The sequence below is a fragment of the Panthera uncia genome, chromosome A2 (genome assembly GCF_023721935.1).
Source record: "Panthera uncia isolate 11264 chromosome A2, Puncia_PCG_1.0, whole genome shotgun sequence".
Taxonomy (NCBI): Eukaryota; Metazoa; Chordata; class Mammalia; order Carnivora; family Felidae; genus Panthera; species Panthera uncia.
Window position 1 is genome coordinate 22210463 of NC_064816.1, and position 21323 is coordinate 22231785.

The following is a 21323-nucleotide window of genomic DNA, read 5'->3' on the forward strand; positions in this document are numbered from 1 at the left end:
CTGAGCAAGTCATACCCTTCGCTCTATTCCCCCAGCACAGGGGATACTCAGTTACTATTTATTGAAGGAAAAGAGGTACAGAAGGGGGAGAAGGTGTAAGGTAGAGGCGATGTGAGCTACCATTAACAGCAGAAAAGATGAAGCCTTTTACAAATAAGGTTTCCGGTGCATATGAAAAATTTAAAGTCTGATCTAACAAAGAGGCAAAGCAGGTTCACCTGCCCCGATGCCTTTTGCAGAACACCAAGGACAGGGGCCACAAACTTTCATGGGAACCCGCTCCAAACCTAGGGGGAGTAAGGGTTCTTCCCAATACTGGAAAAGCATGTTACTTTTTGCCTCTGCTCCACCGAATGAAAAAGGTCCAATTCTTTCCTAAATGTGAAACAAAGAGATAAAAGGTAAGAAATGCAACTTTGGAAGCAGGTGCAGTTTATAAAAAAAAGAAAAAACAAGTCCCTGGGACCAGTTAGTCCCCAGTTGAGATTACTGTTAAGGCACGGAGCTCTGGTGTGAGTGATCTTTAGCTGTAAATGTAATACTCTGTTGATAAAAATAGCCAAGCGTTGTGAGAAATCCATCTGCCTGTGACCAGGGGGCATTTAAGATTACCTGGAGAGCCTTAGGCAGAGAATCGGCGGCTCTCTGCTGCTGCTGGCTCTAAGCGGCATCAGTTCGAGGAGGATTTCACTGTTTTGTTCCGGAAGCAGTTGGTGACAGAGAAGTGAGGTAGTAAGACGGTTCCGAGGGGACTTTGTGGGTCTGATAGCCTGTTGCTCGGGAGAGGACAGTAAATTGCCAACTCTGGCTGGGAGAAGGGTCATGATTAACCCTTTCTGGAACCCCATAAGGAAAATGGTCTTCTTTTTAGGGCAATAGTATAAGCTAGCAATTACTGAGCTCTCACTGTGTGCCGGATGCCATGCTAGATCGAACTTTACATCACAGCTTTTATGACTGAGCCGAGAGAAGTTAGGTGCTGGATTCTAATCCTGAGCCCACCATTACTCTGTGTTGCCTCTCAACTTTCCCACTGGACTAAGGAACAGAAAATGGATGGAGTAATCTTCCAAGCAGTGCTAAGAAACAGAAAAACAATGGACACCAGAGACTCTAGCTAGGACTGGCTGGACAGGGAGGAAGGAAGGAGTCCCAGAGTCAGGCTGGGGGTACCAGTGCAGGATAGAGCTTTGCAGGAGTCGCTGGGGCATTTCCTCAAAGACCTGCAGGATGCCGTTGTGTCTGTGGGAGAGCAGCATGGATCCAAGGCATCCTGAGTGCTGGCTGGCCCCCCAGGGCACCTGGAGCCTGCTGACAACGTAGAGGTGGCAGACATTTAGCAGTGTGCACAAGGAGTCTCTCTGCTGGCTATCCCCCTGAAAATAGGACGTCTGACTCTATCAGCCAGGACGTGGTCCTGCAAACAAACACAAGCTAGTCGAGGTTTTGCAAGTATTAAGGGCTTGAATACAGGGAACCAGAAGCTTTCACAGTCACTGAAGGGTGAGGAGATGCGGGTCACGAAGCACTGATTCGGATGTTTCCCAAGAGCTCATGTTGTGAGCTGCCCACTGCACATCTTGTCTGTGGCTGCCTCCAGGTCATCGTGGCCTCCGTCTCGTTGCTGCCTCCCGCATCTGGCTCTGGCCCTCTCTTGGCAAACTCTCACCTGGAACTGAGCGTGGGGGACGTTCTGGGAAATGCAGTTCTAGCATCTCTTCCTGGATGCAGGACAGGCCTAAGGAGGAAGTGGTGATGTCCGGTTGAGGATCACCCATCGGCGCCCTGGAACTTCATGTGACATTGGTACACTGTCATCCAGTCTGCTGTCCCCGCTCCCACTTTTCCCTTGTCGTTTGGATGAGGGGGTGAGACAGGGAAACTTTTTACCTGGTAAAGTTTCAGAACGGTGTGAGGTGAAGGGCCATTTCAGGCGACTCAGTGTCTCATTGTCCCACCCTGCCTCAGGAAAAACTGCAAGATTCTTGATAAATTGTCAATGGGAAGAAATGAAAATACTCCCCCAAAATTGGCAATGAGGCCCTTCATGGAGACACATGTGTTTGCCTTCTTCATCGCCCACAGTGTGGTTACTAAGAGCCGTTAAAGGGCCCACGTGTGTCCACCTGGTCTGGGAAAAGGTACCACGTCTCCCGCAAGGAATCTGTCATGAGCACCATTGTGGTCATGCCGACCTGGCTGCGCTGAATGGTGGCCGTGGTTGCCTGGGGAGCTGCGTGGGGTGTGTTGTGAGCGTCCTTAGGAAGGAGTTAGCAGGATTCATTAGGGATGCCTGACATGAAATCAGGAAGGACAACAGGATGATACAGGTTTGCTCTCCACACCAGTGCTGCTGTCAGCTGTGGTAGTTGACAGTCTGTGTGGAAGTGCTCATGGGATAGATCTCTGTACCTAAAGATTGGTTGCCCACCTCCTATCAGAAGGAGCCACCAACCTGGACTACAGCTGCATTCGTCAGGATGCCATCCATGGCAAGCAAAACAAAAAACACAACTCAAGGCGGCTTAAGCAAAATCAGTTAGTTAAAGGAAGTTAATCGTTTGGTTGGTTGGGATAGGTGGAAATTCATGGGCTCGTAACTGAAATGTCTAGAGCTATATCTGGCTTCAGGTGCAGTTGGATCTAGGGCTCAGTTGAACTCACCAGGGTTCTCAGTCTCTCGTTTCCCTTGTCTTTGTGTCAGCCCTGTTCTCAAGCAGACCCTCCTCACATGGTGCCCCTGACTCTCTCATTTGCCCCGCTTGGCAAACTCAATGGAAAGAAGCCTCCTTTTTCCTGAGAGTGTCCTTTCAAAGTCCTGGGGAGCTGGCTGTCATAGTCAGGGCCCACCTGACTATGGAAGAGGAGGGGAGGATGCGTTCCTGTGCTCGTGCACTAGGGGGCAAACCCTACACAAATCCCACGGACTGACACTGGAGGCAGGACAGCTCCCTAAAGAAAATGGTGTGGGTGTGGGGGGAGGGGAGGGTTCTGCCAGCCATCAGAGGGGACGTGGATGCTCAGCTGACAAAAGCAACAGCTGTTATTCCAGCCCAGCTGGAGTCGGGATCAGTCTGGGCCATCTCTGAATCATCTCAGGCAAGTTGCTAACTTCTTTGGACCTCTAGTTACTCATTTGTGTAATGAGTAGGTTTGGTTCAATGGTTCACTCTGCCATTCCAGCTCTAAACTTGTACAAATCTACCCATAATCCACAACCAGATGGACCACACTGGGAGCAGGGTCCATTAGCAACAGTCCCAACAAGTGGATCAGTTACTTATTTCAGGCCTAATTGTGCTGTAAAGCACCAACAGGCAGCCTGAGAAATCTCCCAACACTGTTAGGGTCTCAGAAAAATGCAGAACTGGTTTTGAAGGGACATACTCCACAGAAGTGACTGTGGTCTCTGCCCCAGACAAAGACACCCTGTTGGATCCTCAGTGGAAGATCCCTTCTGCCTGCAATTCTCTTGGAAACAGGGCCTCCGCCAAGCTCATCTGGTGCACTCTGCTCTGGGTAGAGGTAATTATTTTTACGAGGCATTATTCACGTCTAGTCTACCTGAGGGCCACCCCAAATAACGCTTCTCTAGCTATTAAAGGCTTTATCAGGCATGCAGAGTCTCTGGTAGTTTCCTTCAGGGGAAAAGAGAAAGATTCCTCTTGAAGTTTACCACCTCCCGCAGCAATTTGCTGCCCATTTCAGGGCCACGTGAAGTGGTTGGCACCTGAAAAAAGCACAGTCTTTCTCTTTTAAGTGCAGCCGGAAAATGGGAGTCATAAGTGAAAGTAGGGAACCGGGAGAAGCATTTCCATGCAGCCAAGGTAGCTTTCTTGTTTTGTTGTGAGCTGGCAGACTTCGACATGCTGAAGCAATGTTTTGTCAAATTTCTTAAATGCTGAATGTGGCACTGGCCCAAATGAATGTAGATGTTATTTTAGTGCTAGGAGAGATTTATTTTAATGTACAGTCGTAGCCACTACAAAGGCCCCTTTTCATCTACTGGGGGCTCGATTCCTTGCTCATTCACTCTGCAACCCCCTCCTTGTTCTAGGGTACTGGTGTATGCCGTGAAATTGCCGAGTATTCCCTCCTTCCCTCTTCGTCTCCTAAGGCAGAGACATAAGTGCTGACAATAATTATAATTAAGATGCCTTGTGCCCGAAAAAGCAGTGTGCAGGGCTCCGTTCCTTTGCACGGCCTGCCTGGAATTCACAGACAGTGCTGCTTGATACAGAGGATGAACCAGCCGCAGAGCTGACCTGCCCAGCTCCAGACTCTGGCAAAGCGACCCCCAGAGAAGCTTTCCCTTGTCTAGGACCTCGATTCTCTAAGCATGGAAGGAGCTATTCCTTCACGGCTCACCTCAGAGGTGGGAAATCCATCTGAACTGAGCCTCAGATATCAGTATCTTGCACCTTGATGGAGGCCAAAATAAAAGGAAGGGAAACAATAGAGGAAGCTCTGGCGACATGTGAGGTTTTAGCCCAGCCAAGTCTGTGCTTTCAAGGCAAGATGAGGGGAGGGGAGCCACAGACAGAATGGTCGTGGGGGCCTGGGGTGAGGGGGAGGAAGGGGGAATCATCACCAGACCCAGTGGTAGAAGGGAAACTGAAGCCAGGACAGCTCTCAAATCTATCCCATCCATCCAAGGCCCCCTTTTACTAATAATCTGTAATATCCCTTTTACTATCCCAAAATGAGATGCATAGAAAATAGAACCTGTTTCCCCACATGCTGCCGAATGAAACAAACAAAAATTAAAGCACGCTCCAACACTAGTATCAAGAAATGAAAGAACCGTAGTTTATAATATGATAGTATATACTTTAGTATGTAAATGTTTGGGCATAATTACAGGAAGAGACAGAACGAAGTAGTCAAGAGCTTGCATGGGATCTTTGTAGGTAAATGCAAGGGCTGCTGTAGGGACATCTCAGCCCCAAACCCTGCCTCACTGGTGATGGGGAGGGGGGGGGTGGTCTCTGAAATAGTAAAGTCGTAGGCAAAACAAAATGCACTCATCTCTCTCTTTCACAGAACTGTAGTTACATTTCTAGAAAATTCCACATGGAAGACAGTCTTCGTATTTAGATGTAAAGCGGAATCCAGTTCAAGGCCCAGATATGGATTATGCTTTCCAAGCGCATCAATCACAGTACAGCACTTGCAAGCACTGGGGTGGGGGGTGGAGGCCTGTCCCGTGAATTGTGGGCCTTCCAGTTATTGACAAACTACAAACCTCCGAAACAGACCCCTCGGGGCAGGGAGGGGTGGGTGCAGCCCAATTCAGAACTAAGGGGAAACGGCTGAAGGCTTCAGGTCAGGTGTGTGGGCTTGAATCCTGGGTCCACCCAGTCCTAGCAGTTGTGTAGCCCTGGTTAAGTCACTTAACTGCCTGCATCTTATCTTTAAAATGGACAGAACAGCCCGTCCCTTAAGAAATTGCTGGAAAAGTTAAGGCGGATAATGCTAGTGGGGTTTCAAGTCATTTCAGGCAATTCTCTCCGGTTCATTCATTTTAGGGATTTGTCTTCTACCTTGAAGTCAGGAGAATGGGAGTTCAAATCCAAGTTCCCCCACGGAGTCCCTCCCAGCTTCCAAAGTGGAACTGTCTATTATGAATCATTCAGTTTGGCTACTCAGAAACCTCTGTGCCCTCAGCTATAAAACAGAAGGTGACAAGGACAGTATCTGCCTGGGAGGATTTTATCAAATCTTCAGATGTTAGAAGCTCTCAGCAGAGTTGAAAATGTTCTAGGTAGTTGTGATTATACCAGGTCCCCTTAACTTACTTTTAGCCGTAAAGATAAAACATCACATGGGGAGTTGAAGCTCTGTGTCCCTGTACGTAACATGGGACCTGCAAGGGGTCCAGGCCAGCAAATGGGATGAACGGGGGCCTCTGCTAGAGCGGCCAGAACTCCTCGACGTATTGTCAAGTGACAGCAGTGTGTCAGTCCTGGAAGACCTATGGGGAGGCTGAGCTCCAGGGCAATAATGCAGGATATTTACTATATTAAATATCACGCATATTGAATCTACACAGCTCTTACTGTATGTCATGTAGTTACATGACACTTACTGAGTAGTCACTGTGTGCCTGGTATTGTGCTAGGCTCATGACACGCATGAGCACATGTAAGTCTTACAACAATCCTGTGAAGGGTGTACGACTGCTGTCCCATTGTGCAGACTGGAGGAGGGAGCACCCCACCAGGCAGGACTCAGACCCAAGTTCATCTGACATTTTCCAACCCAGATATGAGTATAAGGAAACAGACACAGATGGCAACTAAGAAATCAGTTGGAACTACCAGAATGATGGGCCTAATTACATTGCTGAGGCTTCTCCCCTGCAGAGGTGGGACTCATAAGCTACCCCAGCGCTAATCTACACAGGAGGGGACCGGGGCCCTGGGGCAGCGCTGAGCCCTCAGCACACGGTGGACACATGGACCACAGTGGAGAGAGAAGAGGTACTGGCCATTACCGTGGGGCCCTCAGAGGACCCTGTTCCCCCAAAGCCACTTCTTGTAGAAGGAACATCCATAATCCCTTCAGTTAAAGACTGGGGTCCACGTTGAAAGGTCCAGCATCCACAGAGCAAGGGAGGAGGTAAGCAGGAAGCTGCTATGTCCGTTGCTCCCCTTGCCCGTGGGGAAGCAGCTGGGAAGTTTGGGGTGGCTCGCACACCTGCCCAGGCCACCGTTACAGGTGAGGGGCCCTGTGAGAAGGGGCACGGAGCCCAGCCCTGAGCAGGTATGGGGAGAGGCCTCAGACCTGCATCAGATCGCACTCCTGAGGTCCCCCGCTCTCTGAGGTCCCTAGCTGTTGTTACGTTGCTTGTGCTTTTGAGTCATGAACAAGAAAGGACTGTGAATTCTAGCCCGTGTATTTCAGGTGAGCCATCAGTGCAGCTTTATCTGGACAGAAGCCTCAATTACCCCCTTGGGAGAGATTCCAGTGGCTCCAGCTTCTCTCTCCACTTTCCCCCAGGGCTCATCTGAGATCGAAGGCTGGGGGAGGCTTAATCATGAATCACACGGCCATTTCATTCTGGTCCTCTGTCATCGGCCTGTGCACAGGTCAGTGCCACGGTGGCCGCCTCATTCCACGCAAGGGTCATCCCGGAGTCAGGCAGCTCCCTGGGCCCTGTGGGGAGGCTTGGGCTTGGCCGTCTGTGGCCTCTGTGAGGCCCTCCCATTCCCAGCAGCAGCAAGGCTACAAGAGGCCAAGATCCAGTGTCCTGCCTCTTCCCAGGCCTCCTCAAGAGAGGAGTGTGTGCTGGGGAGTACTTGTCTGTGCTCCAGGAGTCCCCTTGGTTTCAGAACTAGGGTAGAGGAGGGGAAGGCAGACACCTGCGGGACATCATAGCGTGAGTCTTTCCTTCAGGCCGCGGGCACCTTGGATTCTCTTCCCTTTTCTGGTCAGGTCATCTTTCCTGAGAGGTCTGTTTGGGGGGCTGGAGGCAGGGTGGAAGGGAGAGGCACCAGCCCAGGCAATTCCCAAGCCACCCCTCCCACCCTGAGATTCCCCGAGGCCTCCATTTTTGAGACTCAAAATCCAGAATTTACTCCTTTGTTCTCTGAGTTTCTCTGTGCCCTCCCTTCCCTGAGGCCCTAAGCATGGAATGCTTTAGCTGAGGGAATGAGAAGAGCCAGGGGGTGCCAGGAAACTGGGAAGAGTGTTGGTAACAACTGTGTTTCAAACTGTTATCCCTCAAAGAAAGCATGAAAGGCAAATGATTAACTGCCTAGTGCCTGGAACACAGTGCATTTGCTTGTTCATTCATTCATTTATTCATTCACTCAGTTTTTACTAAAAGCGTAGCAGGCACCATGAAACCTTCATGGGAAGGATAAGGTCTGTGTCGAGGGACCCGGCTCACCACTGAGACCCCCGTCTACACAGAGGGCTCTACAGAGAGGGCTCTGGGGTGTGGGTCTTGCTGAGAAGGATTTGCATTTTCCTACCAAAGCAGAAAAGGAGGTGCCTGCCCCCTACCCCCACTCCCTACAGCCCCCCTTTGACACGTACAGGGATCTGACCAGTGCACCCTATTCTGAAAACCTGTCCAGGAACCCAGATGAGAGACTCAGGTGTATCCAGCCACGTGCTTGGGAGCAATCACTTTATGACAGAAGATGGCCTTTCCATCCTCAACATCCACCTGATTAACTTACAGTACAAAACTGGTATCCTTCACTCCGAGGCTGATTTCCAAATATTCTAAGATCCTGAGATTCCAAGTGGTTGAAGAAAAATAGTGCTTCATTACTCCAGAATGCCGTCTGCCTTCTCGTTCTCTTCTCCCTCCCTGCTCATAAGCACCTTGTGCACAGCTGTTCTGGAAGCCTATCTGCCTTGGGCAGGTCTGATACAGCCAGACCATCTGCCACCCAGGTGTTTGACTTTGGAATTGGTACCTAGATGGCTGGAGGGAAGGAGGCCCAGTGGCAGGCTGGCCTTGTTTCCCAGGCTGCCTTTCTGCAGGAGCTCACTCAATAAGTACATGGTTTTCCTTTGACTGTTCCCATTATTGTCCTTTTTATGTCAGATGAACTGGAGACACTGGGTACAGATGGAGAATGACGGTCTTGTTGATGCACAACTCTGAGGGCGTCATGAAGTGTGCGATTCTGGTTATGATGAGATATCCCCAGGATAATTACCAGTTTTCGTTTGAACATCATCGAGTCCTGCTCATTGCCCCTGTTAGAAAGACCAGGGGCGTTAAGCTTCTTCACCTGCATTGGCCTTGCAGGTGGTCTCTTGCAGCTCTCGGACTCCATAAACTCCTCCCCAGCTGGGATTTTGCATGTGGTCCAAAATGCTCCCTCCACACTCCCTCTTCACCCGGTCCCTGGGTCCTCATAAATTTCTGCTCATCTTTGGGTCCTGCCTCTTTACTGAATACTTCCCCTAACTGTACCTGCAGAGAAGGCAGTGTGTTCTCAGAGGCTTTTAAGGTAATGGGCCAATCACCTAAACAAATCGGTCATCGATATCTGGAAAAGACAGAACCAATTTGAACATTCTGATAATTGTGCAAATATCCTGGATTGTTTAAATAGAGAATGATGGGTGACTTCTCTTGAAACCTCCAGTCTGCATTTTGTCTGAAAAACAAATAAACAAACACCCACAAAAACACACAGAGAGAAGGTGCTAGAACTCACAGTTGTGGAAACCTCTTTGGCTTTGCTCCGTGAGGCGAAAACAAAGTTGACGATCACTTCCTGACAGGGATGCTTAGGCCTGTAACTTACCTCTCTGATTCTCCGTCTTCTTACATGTAAAGTGTGGCTGGGAGTACTGTTCACCTTGTACAGTGCCGTGAGGATTGGCTGTGCAGTATCTAAAGCTTCAATTACTGGTATTATTTTTTTAAAGTTTATTTATTTACTTAGAGAGAGCATGAACAGGGGAAGGGCAGGGAGGTGGAGGGAGAGAGAAAGAATCCCAAACAGGCTCCGCACTATCAGTGCAGAGCCCGATGCAGGGTTCGAACTCATGACCTATAAGATCATGACCTGAGCTGAAATCGGGAGTGAGTGGGACACTTAACCCACTGAGCCATCCAGGTGCCCCTATGGTTATTATGTGATATAATTCCTATGATTTGATTTATAAACTAATTTCCATCGTGGAATATACTGTGTATAATTCCAAGACATGTCAGGTGAGCAGGGGAACATGTTTCATGAAATGATTCACATGCAAGCAAAATCACAACATGCTGACACTTACTAAGCTAAAATGACAGAGCCTTCAGGTTGAGGGGTAGACAGTATCTGGCAAGATGTAGATGAGATTGACGTGCCGATGGCAAAACTCGGGTTCTAGACTTCCCTGGGTCAGGAGCAGCCAGCAACAAGACCAAACCTCTCTGTCCCATCCCCGGTGCCCCTGGCTCCACGAGTCCATCATCCCTCACCTCCTCACAGAAACCAGGCGGTCCCCACCTTCACCTGCCGGCATTTGCAAGATCTGTTCACATCTCACACCTGTCCCTTGCTGAGAACCTTTCCGTGGCTCTCCGTTTCCCTCAGGACAGTGTGCAAACCACCTGAATAGCAAAGGTGGGTCTCCTGAGAGAGTAAACTGTCTGAGAGTAGCTGATGTCACCATCAGCACCGCATCCAACTGTCCAATCATTCACTGATGCGTATTCACAAGGCCTGCCTGGGCTGGGCACGTTTCCTAGATACAGGGAATACAGGTGTAAACATCCTCTGCCCTCGAGGGGCTTACCCCTCATCAGGTAGGAATGAAACACAATAAATAGCACATAATATAACTTAATGCCAAGAATCGATAAATGCTTTGAAGAAAAATAAAGCAGGTTTGCCTGTGTAGACAAAAAAAAACACTGGAATATCCTGTAGACCAAGAAAAGTCAGTGCTGTTCCCTCCTGCAGTGAAGGAGAACACCACCCTGCCAGGGTCTTAATATGCCCCCATAAGGGAAGGTCAAAAGGTATTTCTAGGGTTCTGGGGTCTGGAGGGTCTCTCAGTGTGGGATCGGATTGGGATTGGGCTGCTTTAAGGATGGTGGACTTCTCAAGTCTTGGTTTGATAAATGAGCACTTTCCCTATGGTCAGGAGCGGTCTGTTGCTCAGATAAATTGCTTTGGGGGAAGTTTCTCAAGCAAATCATGAGGTATTTTTTACTTGTTTACGGCCTTACATTTCTGGGCAAGAATTTTCTGGAACAAAGAGCAAAGTCACGAAAGTCATGTTGATGGAGGCGGCCTTGGTTCCCAGACCTGATGTTTTGCTGCAGGACACAAGTACCTCAGTGCTCTCAGGGCTCAGCCTGCAACAGAGGTCACCCCAGGTCTTTGCCTGGGATGTGCCGCGTGACCCTCAGTGTAGGGTTGCCAGATGTCGCAAATCAGAAGTATTTTATCTGGCGACCCTATGAGAGACCGTTGTGAATTTTTCAGTGAATTGTCTGCATATGAAATCTAGATTTTCAGCTTCTCCTTCAGCATCAGAATAGCCTATAGCATCCAGACTATATTCCCACAAGGCATCAGCTGAGCTGAGCTGCTCCCTTCATACCAGCACAGGGCTGTTTCTCATTCACCGCCCTTCCCACCCAGTCCTGGAAAGATCTGAGGTGGGGAGCTCTGGGATGGACTCAGGCTCGCTCAAATGAGCTGGGTGTGCTTACCCAAGTCCCCTTCCTTCCCTGTGCCCTGGAACATGAGCCGAAGGCTCAGAGGAGCTGGATGTGTCCCTCCAGCCCTGTGAGCCACCCACGTGGATATTTTAGCACTGCTTTGCATTAAATACAGTCACAAACATCCAACTCAGAGGTGTTTGGCAAATAAATGTGACCATTCTATTATGGGTTTTGAAATGTTTGGAAATCTGACCCTTGATTTTGTTATAATCTCTTTGGTAACTGTTATTAGGTGGTGACCTAATAAGAAATTATTAACTGGGGAGCTATAATTTGGAAGCTTATAATTTTCTTAATGGACATTGATTTGTGTAACCTGATTAAAATACAATGAAGCCTGAGGCTTAAATGTTTTATTCTGAAAGGCTGAAAAGATGGGAATTGACTCTAGAAATGTATTGGCTCCAAAACTTTATTGAAATAATATTATTTGAAGAGTTTTGTGAGCATAAAACAATGTGACAAAAAATAGTCGATGCCAGCTCCCGTGGCCTCAGAAAGCTGAGGGAATATAGGTTTCTTCAGATGGAGTCTGGAAAAATGCTTCCAGATTACCTCAGGAGTGAAAAGGAAGTTATGATTCCATCCCACGGCCCCGCTAATTCTTTTCAGCGTTGATTCTGTCAAGTAATTAGAATCAAAATGGAGGAAACATTCATAATTGTCACTTATTACACTTTCCCTGAGGTGACTGCTCCCGAGAAGCTTCGGCAGGACGAAAACAAAGCGATTACCAAAGAAATCTGCAGGCAACTGATGAGGCCTTCCTACACACATTCCCAGAAGCCAGCCACAGACTGGGTGGGGATGGTTCCAGATTAAAAGAGGCTTCCACAGCTATGAGTCTTCAAAGAAAATCTTTTGCTATCACATTGTCAATCGAGTGATAATGAATCCTGTTTCCACTCCCTCTCTCTTACCACAGGCGTACATCATGGGGCTCTTTGTTACTTAAAAGCATGTACAAGACAGTCCACCCCTCCCCCCTCCCACACTGTACCACACAGAACACTTCAGAAGTGAAATATGCACTCGGTTTGGGGATGTATTTAAAACACCTCCTCCCCTTTTATCATTGTATTTCTTCAGTTGGCATAGGCTAAAATATGAGGTGTGTCTACTGCTCTGAGGATGTTGTTCCCCCCCCCCCCAATTTCTGAAATAATACCATACCTTGGAGATTAATGTTCAGGCTTTACCAAGATTATAATAAACAAATATTGCTTTGATCTAAATATTTTTCAAACGGTTGTTGCTGATTGCTCTCTCTCCCCTATAATCTTTTAAGAAAGGCTTTGGACTTGGCTGTCTGACACCCAGGGGGACATGAAAACAGCTGCCTTTCCTTCCCCCTCATGGTGAGGATACTCTGTTCTCAGTTTCACCCAAATTAGTCCCAGGATTTCAGTTGTCTTTTTTGTCCAACATTCCATCATGCAATTCATTAAAATCTTCACATGAAATATTTAACAGATGAGTTATGTCATAATTCACATTACGGCTCTAAATTGTTATTCATGTGGTAAGTCATTTATCCTGGACATTAGCAGACCTCTGGAATGGGCTTGTATTTGAGGTAAGGAAGGTTAGAATTCTTTTCCTCAACACCCCAGAACAGTGGCCTTATTCCAAACCCCCCGTTGATCGTGAAATATTCCCCCAAAAGTGACATGCAGATTCATTTGTTAGTTCGGCTTGCAATTAACTATGTTGAAAATAAACAGAAGAAAACATTTAAACAAATGTGGCCTGGCTAACAGCTATTACAGTTGACCGTTAATTAAGGCAAGTTGGAATCCAAATGTGCCAGCCCTTGTTACTGTCACCGCTAGCAATCATTGCCATTGTACACAAAGGAACGAAAAATCAGGGGCTCTGTCAAAGGGGGTTGAGGACAGAATGGGCGATATTAAGCCAGCTGAGTAAAAATAGCCACTACCTTGCTTGAGAAGTGTAACCAGCAGGAGCTCATTTTCTGGAAGAGATAACAAACGTATGGCCAGCATTTATTTGTAGAATGTAGGTTTTGAGAAAACTTGTCCCACTCAGGGCGACTGGGTAGCTCGGTCGGTTGAGTGTCTTTTCCACTCAGGTCATGATCTCACAGTTTGTGGGTTCGAGCCCCGTGTCAGACTTTGTGCTGACAGTGCAGAACCTGCTTCATATTTTCTCTTCCTCTCTCTCTGCCTCTCCCCTGCTCGTGCTCTCTCTGTCTCAAAAATAAACATTTAAAAAAATTTTTAGGAGCACCTAGGTGGCTCACTCCATTAAGCGTCTGACTTCAGCTCAGGTCATGATCTCACAGTTCACAGATTCAAGCCCCACATTGGGCTCTGTGCTGACAGCTCAGAGCCTGGAGCCCATTCTGGATTCTGTGTCTCCCTCTCTCTCTCTCTCTGTCTCTCTCTCTCTCTCTCTCTCTCTGCCCCTCCCCCACTCACTCTCTGTCTCTCTCTCTCTCCTTCAAAAACAAATAAACATTAAAAAAAAACTTTTAATTTTTTTAAAAAGCAAAATAAAAGTCCCACTCTTAAGTAATGAAATACATGGGGTATTCTTAGCAGATATTTTATTTATTAACTTATTATAGTTTCAATTTTCTCTGATAAAGATGCAGTTGTCTACATATCCCTATCAATGGATTGGATCTATTACAAAAGACTTCTCTTTATGGGCCACACTAACTCAGGGTCACTCTGGAACCTTTCTCTGCCTGAGCACTGGGATGAAATAATTGTCACATGCTGCCATCAGTGACCAGTCTGTTGAGAAGCTTTGTTTGTTAGGTACCCTGTTGGATGAACACATGAAGCTGGTACTGCCAGACTGGGGACAATAAACTTCTTGGATTCTATATGCAGACCTGTCTAGCCTTGTCCTGAGTGTGCATAAGTGATCACAGTTCCAGAAGGGGTGCGTGAAGGGCTTGAACGATAGAGCACAGCTTTCCTTAATGTTGGGGAGGGGGGGGGCAGAATCCATTCTAAAAGCTTGCTCAACTGAAAGAGAATCATCACCTTGTGTTTTCTGCTTCATCTTGCCAGGACTCATATGGTCTCTATCCCCCTTCTTTGGAATCATAATTTAGTACAGTATTTACCCACCAATATTATACCATAGACATTTCTAGCAGTGAACAGGATGGATTTATCCTGGGTGGATTTTTTTTTGTTCAGTCTCAATATATTGGCACGAAAAGTTGTATGTAGTGGTGAAATACAAGAATAACGGGTAAAAACTCTGGGAACAAATCATAGCAGGAAGGTTGACAACACTATCAAGCCTTTAGAGTGTTCGAATACACACCATTTTATCTTGTACCATTTACCCCTATCCCGCAAAAGTTCTGTGCAGAAGCTAAAGCTGGTATGACTGTCTTTTCAGGGACAGAGAGGTAAAGTAATACATCCTTTGCACACAGCAGTCTTAGAAACAGGGTTCACATCCAGTTCTTTCAGTAAAACTTTTCCTGGTTATAATTGGTTGCTGGCAGCTGGATTGTTCTTCTGTCTCCTGGATGAGCTCTCAATGTGTATCTGAATATACGGTATGGCTGGGAGAGTGGGCAAATGGAAGCAGGGGTGTCTGTGTGAGCTTGCGTGCCAGGCATGGTGAGCACTATTTTACAAACCGGATTTGTGCTCCTAGGGGTATGTTGCAAGTTGAGGCCAAGCCCACAGAAAATTATTTCTAAATGAGTACAATATGAAAAAGTTACTTTATTTCTAATTTTACATGTAACATTGTTCTTTGGCGGGTCTCGGATTACACTTGAATGCATGTCTATTAACCTGATATGAGATGCATGCATGATTTCATCTTGAATGCATTTGAATATAATAGCACTGGAAATGTAATTTGTATTCTCAAATTTTATAAAGCAAAATAAATAAATCTTGGGGGTGGTAGCCACATTGAGCATATTGCATTGATTTCTTTGGGTTTCTCTCAAACTAATTACCAACTTCCCATTGTAAATCCAGGTCTTCTCACACTGGCGGTTCTAAATGATCTAAATCCTCCATACCTAAGTCATCCTCCTTTCTTGCACCTCCAGGGAGTGGGTAGCGTGGACAGCTCTGTGGAGAACTTTACCGTTGATCCTTAAAGAGTGCTAATACCCAGTTCCTCTCTGATGCTCCTGCTATCAGTGATCACTGTCCAACAGGACTCTCTGTGATGATGGAAATGTTGTCGAGCTACACGATCCACTACGGGAGCACTAGCCCCATGTGGCTATTGAGCACTGAAAATGTGACTAGCACAACTCTGGAAGTAAATTCTTAATTTTATTCTATTTTAATTAAAATAGCCACATGTAGCTGGTAGCCGCCAATCTGGACAGCACAGAACTGGAGCATTTGAGGTGTCTGTCCTGATTCAAGCACACTAGTCACTGACATCCCTACGTGAAATGGCTACATGTTTAGGTGCATGGATGATGCTCTGTGTTCATCTATATCCACTTGGGAATCCTGAAGTGCCATCCTCTTTTCAGTGATTTGACTACCCTCTCCAGGTCCCCATCCCTGGTGTTTTGTCTTCATATCAGTACACCCAACCCCTCGCACATACTGGGTTTCTGATAAATATGGAGGAGGAGAAGGAGGAGGAAGTAGGTAGTAAGGAAGTTACAAAGTTGAGGAAGGAGGAAGCCTGGAAGATACTTCACTGAAGGTATGTGGTCTGCATTGCTGGGATGAAAATCTGTACCGAGGCCCTCCTGGAGTACTGAGGAGAGTTATAGGAAAAGTCACCTGAGTAATTCAAACCAAAAGTGATGTCAGTACTCCAGATGCCTGAATCATCTCCTGTGAAAGGGCCTGGGGCTCTTTGGGATGGCAGTTCTCGCAAAAATGGTTTTGTTGTTTTGCTGATTTCCAAAGACCATCCCAGTATCTGGGCGTCACTGTCCTAGAGGCACACACAATATTGGCACATTGGGAAGGGCCCCAAAGGATACCTTTTTCTGGGTCTATTCCACTCCTGAAGGTGAGTAAGGTACCACCCGATGCTGTCATGGAAAAAGGGGCTCTTGTTCTATGGTCATGGTGAAAGCCCCTGACAGGGGGTCTGGGAGCTTTTGTACTCAAATGGAAGTGAGGAGAACCATGAGCTCCAGGAGAAATATGTTGATGATTTTCTGGACTGTCTAAAAAATTTCAAACCCCAGGAATGGTGTTTTTATTTTCTGCATTCTCTTTGGGACTTGGGTTTCACTAAAGCATTTTCTGTCCTTGTTTTCCTTATTAAATTAGCAAGATTGACTTGAATCAGAGTATACTGTTATGGCTTAAAATGTTGTTGAAAGAGCAAAATAGACAGGCATGACAAATATCTTGGGTTCCATTTGGGATATGTAGGGGGTGGGGGAAGAGAGTGGGACTTGCTGAAGTAATAATGATTTTCTTCTGATAAGAGTTGGAAAAAAACCCATGTGAAACAAAGATAAAGGAAAATAGTGAAAGGAATCTAAATTTCTGTTTGTGGAAGCTCCTATTTGTTTTCTTGAAAAGAGTCGGCTAGAGGATGCTCCTTAAGCATTTTTGTCTGTTTGGCGGGGAAGTGGCCGTTGGTGAGGGGTGGTATTAGGTTTTTTTGTTTTTTTGTGGGGTTTTTTGTGTGTGTTTTTTCTCTCCGCTTTAAATCATTTTCATGCTTAAAAGATCATTAGCCAAATGTACCAAGTGGCTGGAGGTGCCTAACACCTCTTGTTCTCGTCTCCCACTGTCTGGACCATTTCCCTAGTACTTCCTCTTCAAGGCCTCCATCATGGACTTTCTAAAATATCGATCTGTGGTCCTGCCATATCTCTGCTTAATCTTAAATGGCTCCTCAGACCCCATAGCAAGTGTCGACAAACTTTTCCAGTGGAGGGCCAAATAACGTGAATTTTAGGCTTTGTGGGCCATTCAGTCTCTGTTACAACGACTCAGCACTGCCGTCACACCATAGACAGTGTGGAAACAGATGCATGTGGCTGTGTTCCAATAAAACTTTATTTATAAAAAGAGGCTGGATCTGGCCCAAGGCCTACAGGAGACTCTTTAGATGCGTGGGCCCAACATTCAAGACCTTCAGCCGTTTGACCTCAACCTGCACAAGCATGTCCCCCACTCCCATTCCTTCAGCCTCAGAAGAGACTGTGGTCTTTTAAAAGGCTGCATCCTTTCATCTGCGCTGTTTCCGTGCTTGGATTACCATTTGCCTCTGCTCTTACTTTTCCTGCCAGTCAGGTCTCCAGGTGTCACCTTACACAAAGCTCCTGCCAGCTCTCCCAGGCCAAACCCGCTCCATCTATTGTGCTCTTCAGCCCTGTGTGAAGTCTCTGACGTTGCCTTTACCATGTGGCTACACCACAGCTAGACACCATGGGATTATGTGTTCTCATTCCCCTGAGCACCCAACTGAGAGCTCAGCATAGGGAAGGCCACTGAACAAATGGTCATGGAGTTGACTTGCCAATGAGCTTGTGATTCTCTTAATCATAGCGAAGTACGTTAGCTTATAGGCGAAAATGCTATGAAACCAGATGTGCTACCGGGAGCCAGGGGCCAGAGTTGCTGACAGGGGCAGAGGGGGTCAGCCAGCAAAAACACAGCCAGGGCAAAACCAAGCAGATGTGGCAGTCAGGACTTCAGACAGCCCTGTGGCATCGACCTCACGGCCCAGATGGGGGTGCGAGGAATGAGGAGCAAAGAAAGCGGTGTCTAGTTTAGGGCATCGGGAGCAGGGAAGGGACACAGCATGCTGGAGGGGGATCAGAGAGAAGCAGCCCACATGATTAATGGGATGGAGGGGCTGACTCAGGAGGAAAGATTAAAGCACTCTGAGGAACTGGGGTGCAGGCTGAAAGGGGCAGATGATAGCAGGCTTCAGGAATGTGAGATGGATAAACACCCAGGAGGGAATAGCAAGCTTCATTAGGGAGGTGAAAATTGGGGGGGGGGGGGGCGTCCATCAGAAGGATATAAGGGGTTCTCAGAAAGGGCACGGGCTGCTGATGGGGAACCCAGGTGAGGATGGGTGGGCCAGGGGCAACTCTGGGCTACCGGAACAAGAGACACCATGGAAAGGCCACTGTGGGGTGACGCTTTCAGGAAGCCCTCTGCTTTATCCTTTAGCATCTAGAAGCCTGCCATGGTTGTTGGCCATGGTCCTCACAAGTGGCCTTAGAATTACTGACTGCCAGCCTGGGACGAGCTGGCTGGGGACCAATGCCAAGGAGAAGCCACACAGAAAAGCACACGGAAGACGAGAGAGAAACTCACCTCCACTCTCCTCCTAGACACCAGTGAGTGGATGTCACAACGTGAGGCCCTCTGTCCTGAAGTCAGCTCTCTGCTGCCCGCACCCTCCCTGTCGTTGGTAGAACCAGAGAAACTCCTCCAAGTCGCCTCTTAAGGGCAGGCCCTCACCTCTGCCTGCTGTGGATCTAAGCAAAGCCCAGCCTGCTCTGCAGTGCCCTCGGTTGGCCCCTCCCCAACGAGGATACGGCCTGTCAGGCATTTGGGAAGGTCAGATTTATTGGAAATAGCAGCACACAGCCTCCAACCTCCAAAATCACGTTCCTTGAGGTGTTCTCTGAAATGTTCTCTAGGGCCAGGAAGAGCAGCTTGTGTTGCAGTCTGACAAAGTGGTCCACGTGGTGGCAGGTCCCCCACAGCCAGTTTACTAAGGCCTGTGGAGCAGCCGTGCTCAACCCTGGCTGCACATTAGAATCACTAGAGGCTGTTCTTCAGTTATGCTAGGGCACCTGGGTGGCTCAGTCAGGTAAGCATCCAACTCTTGATTTTGGCTCGGGTCATGATCTCACGGTTCATGAGACTGACCTCCACGTCTGGCTCTATGCTGCCAGTGCAGAGCGTGCTTGGGATTCTCTCTCTCTCCATCCCTCCCCTTGCTTATGCTCTCTCTCTCTCTCTCTCTTAAAATAAATAAATAAACTTTAAACGAAAAAATCTTCATTCAGCTACCCATGCCTAGACACCACTCCGAGGAAATCTAGTTTAAATGGTCTAGGTGTGGAGGGAGAAGGCACCCCAGGGATCAGTCCTTTCTAAAAAAGTTCCCTGGGTTCTAACATGTGGAGAACTACCACCGCAAAGCCTCTATTTGGATGTGATTATAATTCATATTGATATTACTCTTTTTTCTCAATAACTACTGACTGTAATGTCACCTGAAAGGTTTTTTAAAAGGCAAGCATTTACCGATGGGTCATCTACATGCTCAGCACCTTGCTGGGGGGGCAGGAATCCAATGGGGAGCAAGATCAGGTGCCTGTCCTTTGAGAGCTTATGGTCCAGAAGGTGGGGAATGCTTTGAGCAAAGCCACGTGAATCCAGAGTGCTGAGATGGTGCATTCCAGAGACTTCCCATTCTGCATTTTGCAGCCATGTTCACTCTAGCCTTATCCTAGAGTCTGAGTTTCTAAGTCCAAAGGTAGAAGATGAGTCCCTCCAAATGTGCATACCTCAGTCAACCTTGACTCTCAGGCTTGCTTCAACAATTTTTCTAATAAGTAGGAATGCACTTGATGGTTATAAGAGTAACAGGCCAAGACTTTCATAAATCTTCAGGTTCCTGAAGTTAGTATGGCAATGATTACCTAACTGGGGGATTAAACATGGTGGCATGTGGGATCTTAAGAGTATTGAGTGAACTTCCCCCACACCCCAACCATGTCTTTCCTTTGATGGGTACTGTTATTTAGGTTGAAGTTACTTTAGGTATTTAAGTAAAAGAAAACGTGTGGAAAGATAAATAACAATACTGGTGGTGTGCAGATGTGGCAAAAATAGGGAAGTTGGTGTGCAAAAGACTGAAGTTTGCAGAACTGCACTGGGACCAATGGCGTCCCGCGTGGAATCCAGTGTTTCCAGCACAGAATCGCATTCTTTCTTTCCAAACTCCTCTAACATCTTCTTACCATCTGATGAGCCTTCTGCTCTGCCTTGAGCACTTTCCGAAATGGTTTCAAGAGTTACATCATTTTGGCTTCAGGGAGAGAAACAGTGTGAGCTTGTTCATGTCCTGATTCTAAGGTTCCACCAAATGTTACTTCCCAAAGTTTCAAGTCACTTTCCTAACTTCTCTCTCTGTATGTTTCTCTCACTGGAACTGGCATGCACTGTTGCTCAAGGGAGCTTTTCATGGCCAAACAGAATTGCGTAATTCCCTCAAAGTTCCTGGGGAGAGAAAATCATCGAGATGTGGATACTGGGGGCCAGTTTAACTAAGTCACATCATAGCAAAGTGACTCCCTTCCAAACTCCAGCCTCGTGACAAGTGCTTTCCAAATGTTGTATCTCAAAAACACATGCATAGTATACATTTTACACATGCAAGTTCATACAGTAATAACTGAAACAAGAACCCAGAAGAAGCAATCGTTTTCGAAATAGACTTTATTTTTTTCATTCCTGTTTTTAGCCTGGGTTTGGGAGGGGAGTGACCACAAGTGTATGAATTTTAGAAACACACAGGTAACGTGTCTCCAAAGAGTCATCAACAGTTCTGTGCATATAATTAGCCTTGAGAATTCCTTACCTGAAAGGTAAAATGTCTTAGTTGTAGGCTTCACTGTAAATTTAGTTTTTAAGTTCTTATCTGGTATGCTTGCATCAGCTTTTCCCCGTGACAGATAACTTTCAATGATAAGTAATTGTGGGAAGGAATCTCTAATGCCTTGTTTTATTTATAATTTGTCCCAGCTGTAGGCATTCAGATGAAACTTGAATTTTTCCAGAGGAAGTTCTGGACTGCCAGCAGACAGGTAAGTTATAATCAGCGTATTGAAGCTTTAGCGACACTGTTATTATACAGGTGTTCACATTTGGGGACCCGGAGCCTAAAGTGCCAGATTTCCGATGAATGTTTGTAGAATGAACTGCTGGCTGCTCAGGTTACCTTTCATTTCACTGCAAAATAAAAGGCTGTCAGCATGTTAGACAGCACATGCTGGGAAAGAAGGCAATTTGCTCCTACAAAATGTTTTAATTGTGAAATCAAGATAGTCATCTTCCAAAGGAGCAGTTTTTCTTTTAACTATTGGTGACTTTTATGAATTTCCACAGTGATTTTTTTCTAACTTTGCGGTGCCTGGTTATCTATTTGTGAATTT

The 21323-nt window shown here is 46.9% G+C and overlaps 1 protein-coding gene across 2 annotated transcripts in view; it reads left to right on the forward strand.

Moving 5' to 3' along the window:
- Positions 1–21323, forward strand: part of CACNA2D3 (calcium voltage-gated channel auxiliary subunit alpha2delta 3) — an 895877-nt gene that overhangs the window by 749119 nt on the left and 125435 nt on the right. For both annotated transcript variants that reach the window (XM_049640724.1, XM_049640725.1), the window contains exon 27: positions 20914–20975. In XM_049640724.1, coding sequence (XP_049496681.1) covers positions 20914–20975 — 62 coding nt within the window. The remainder of the gene's footprint in view (positions 1–20913; positions 20976–21323) is intronic.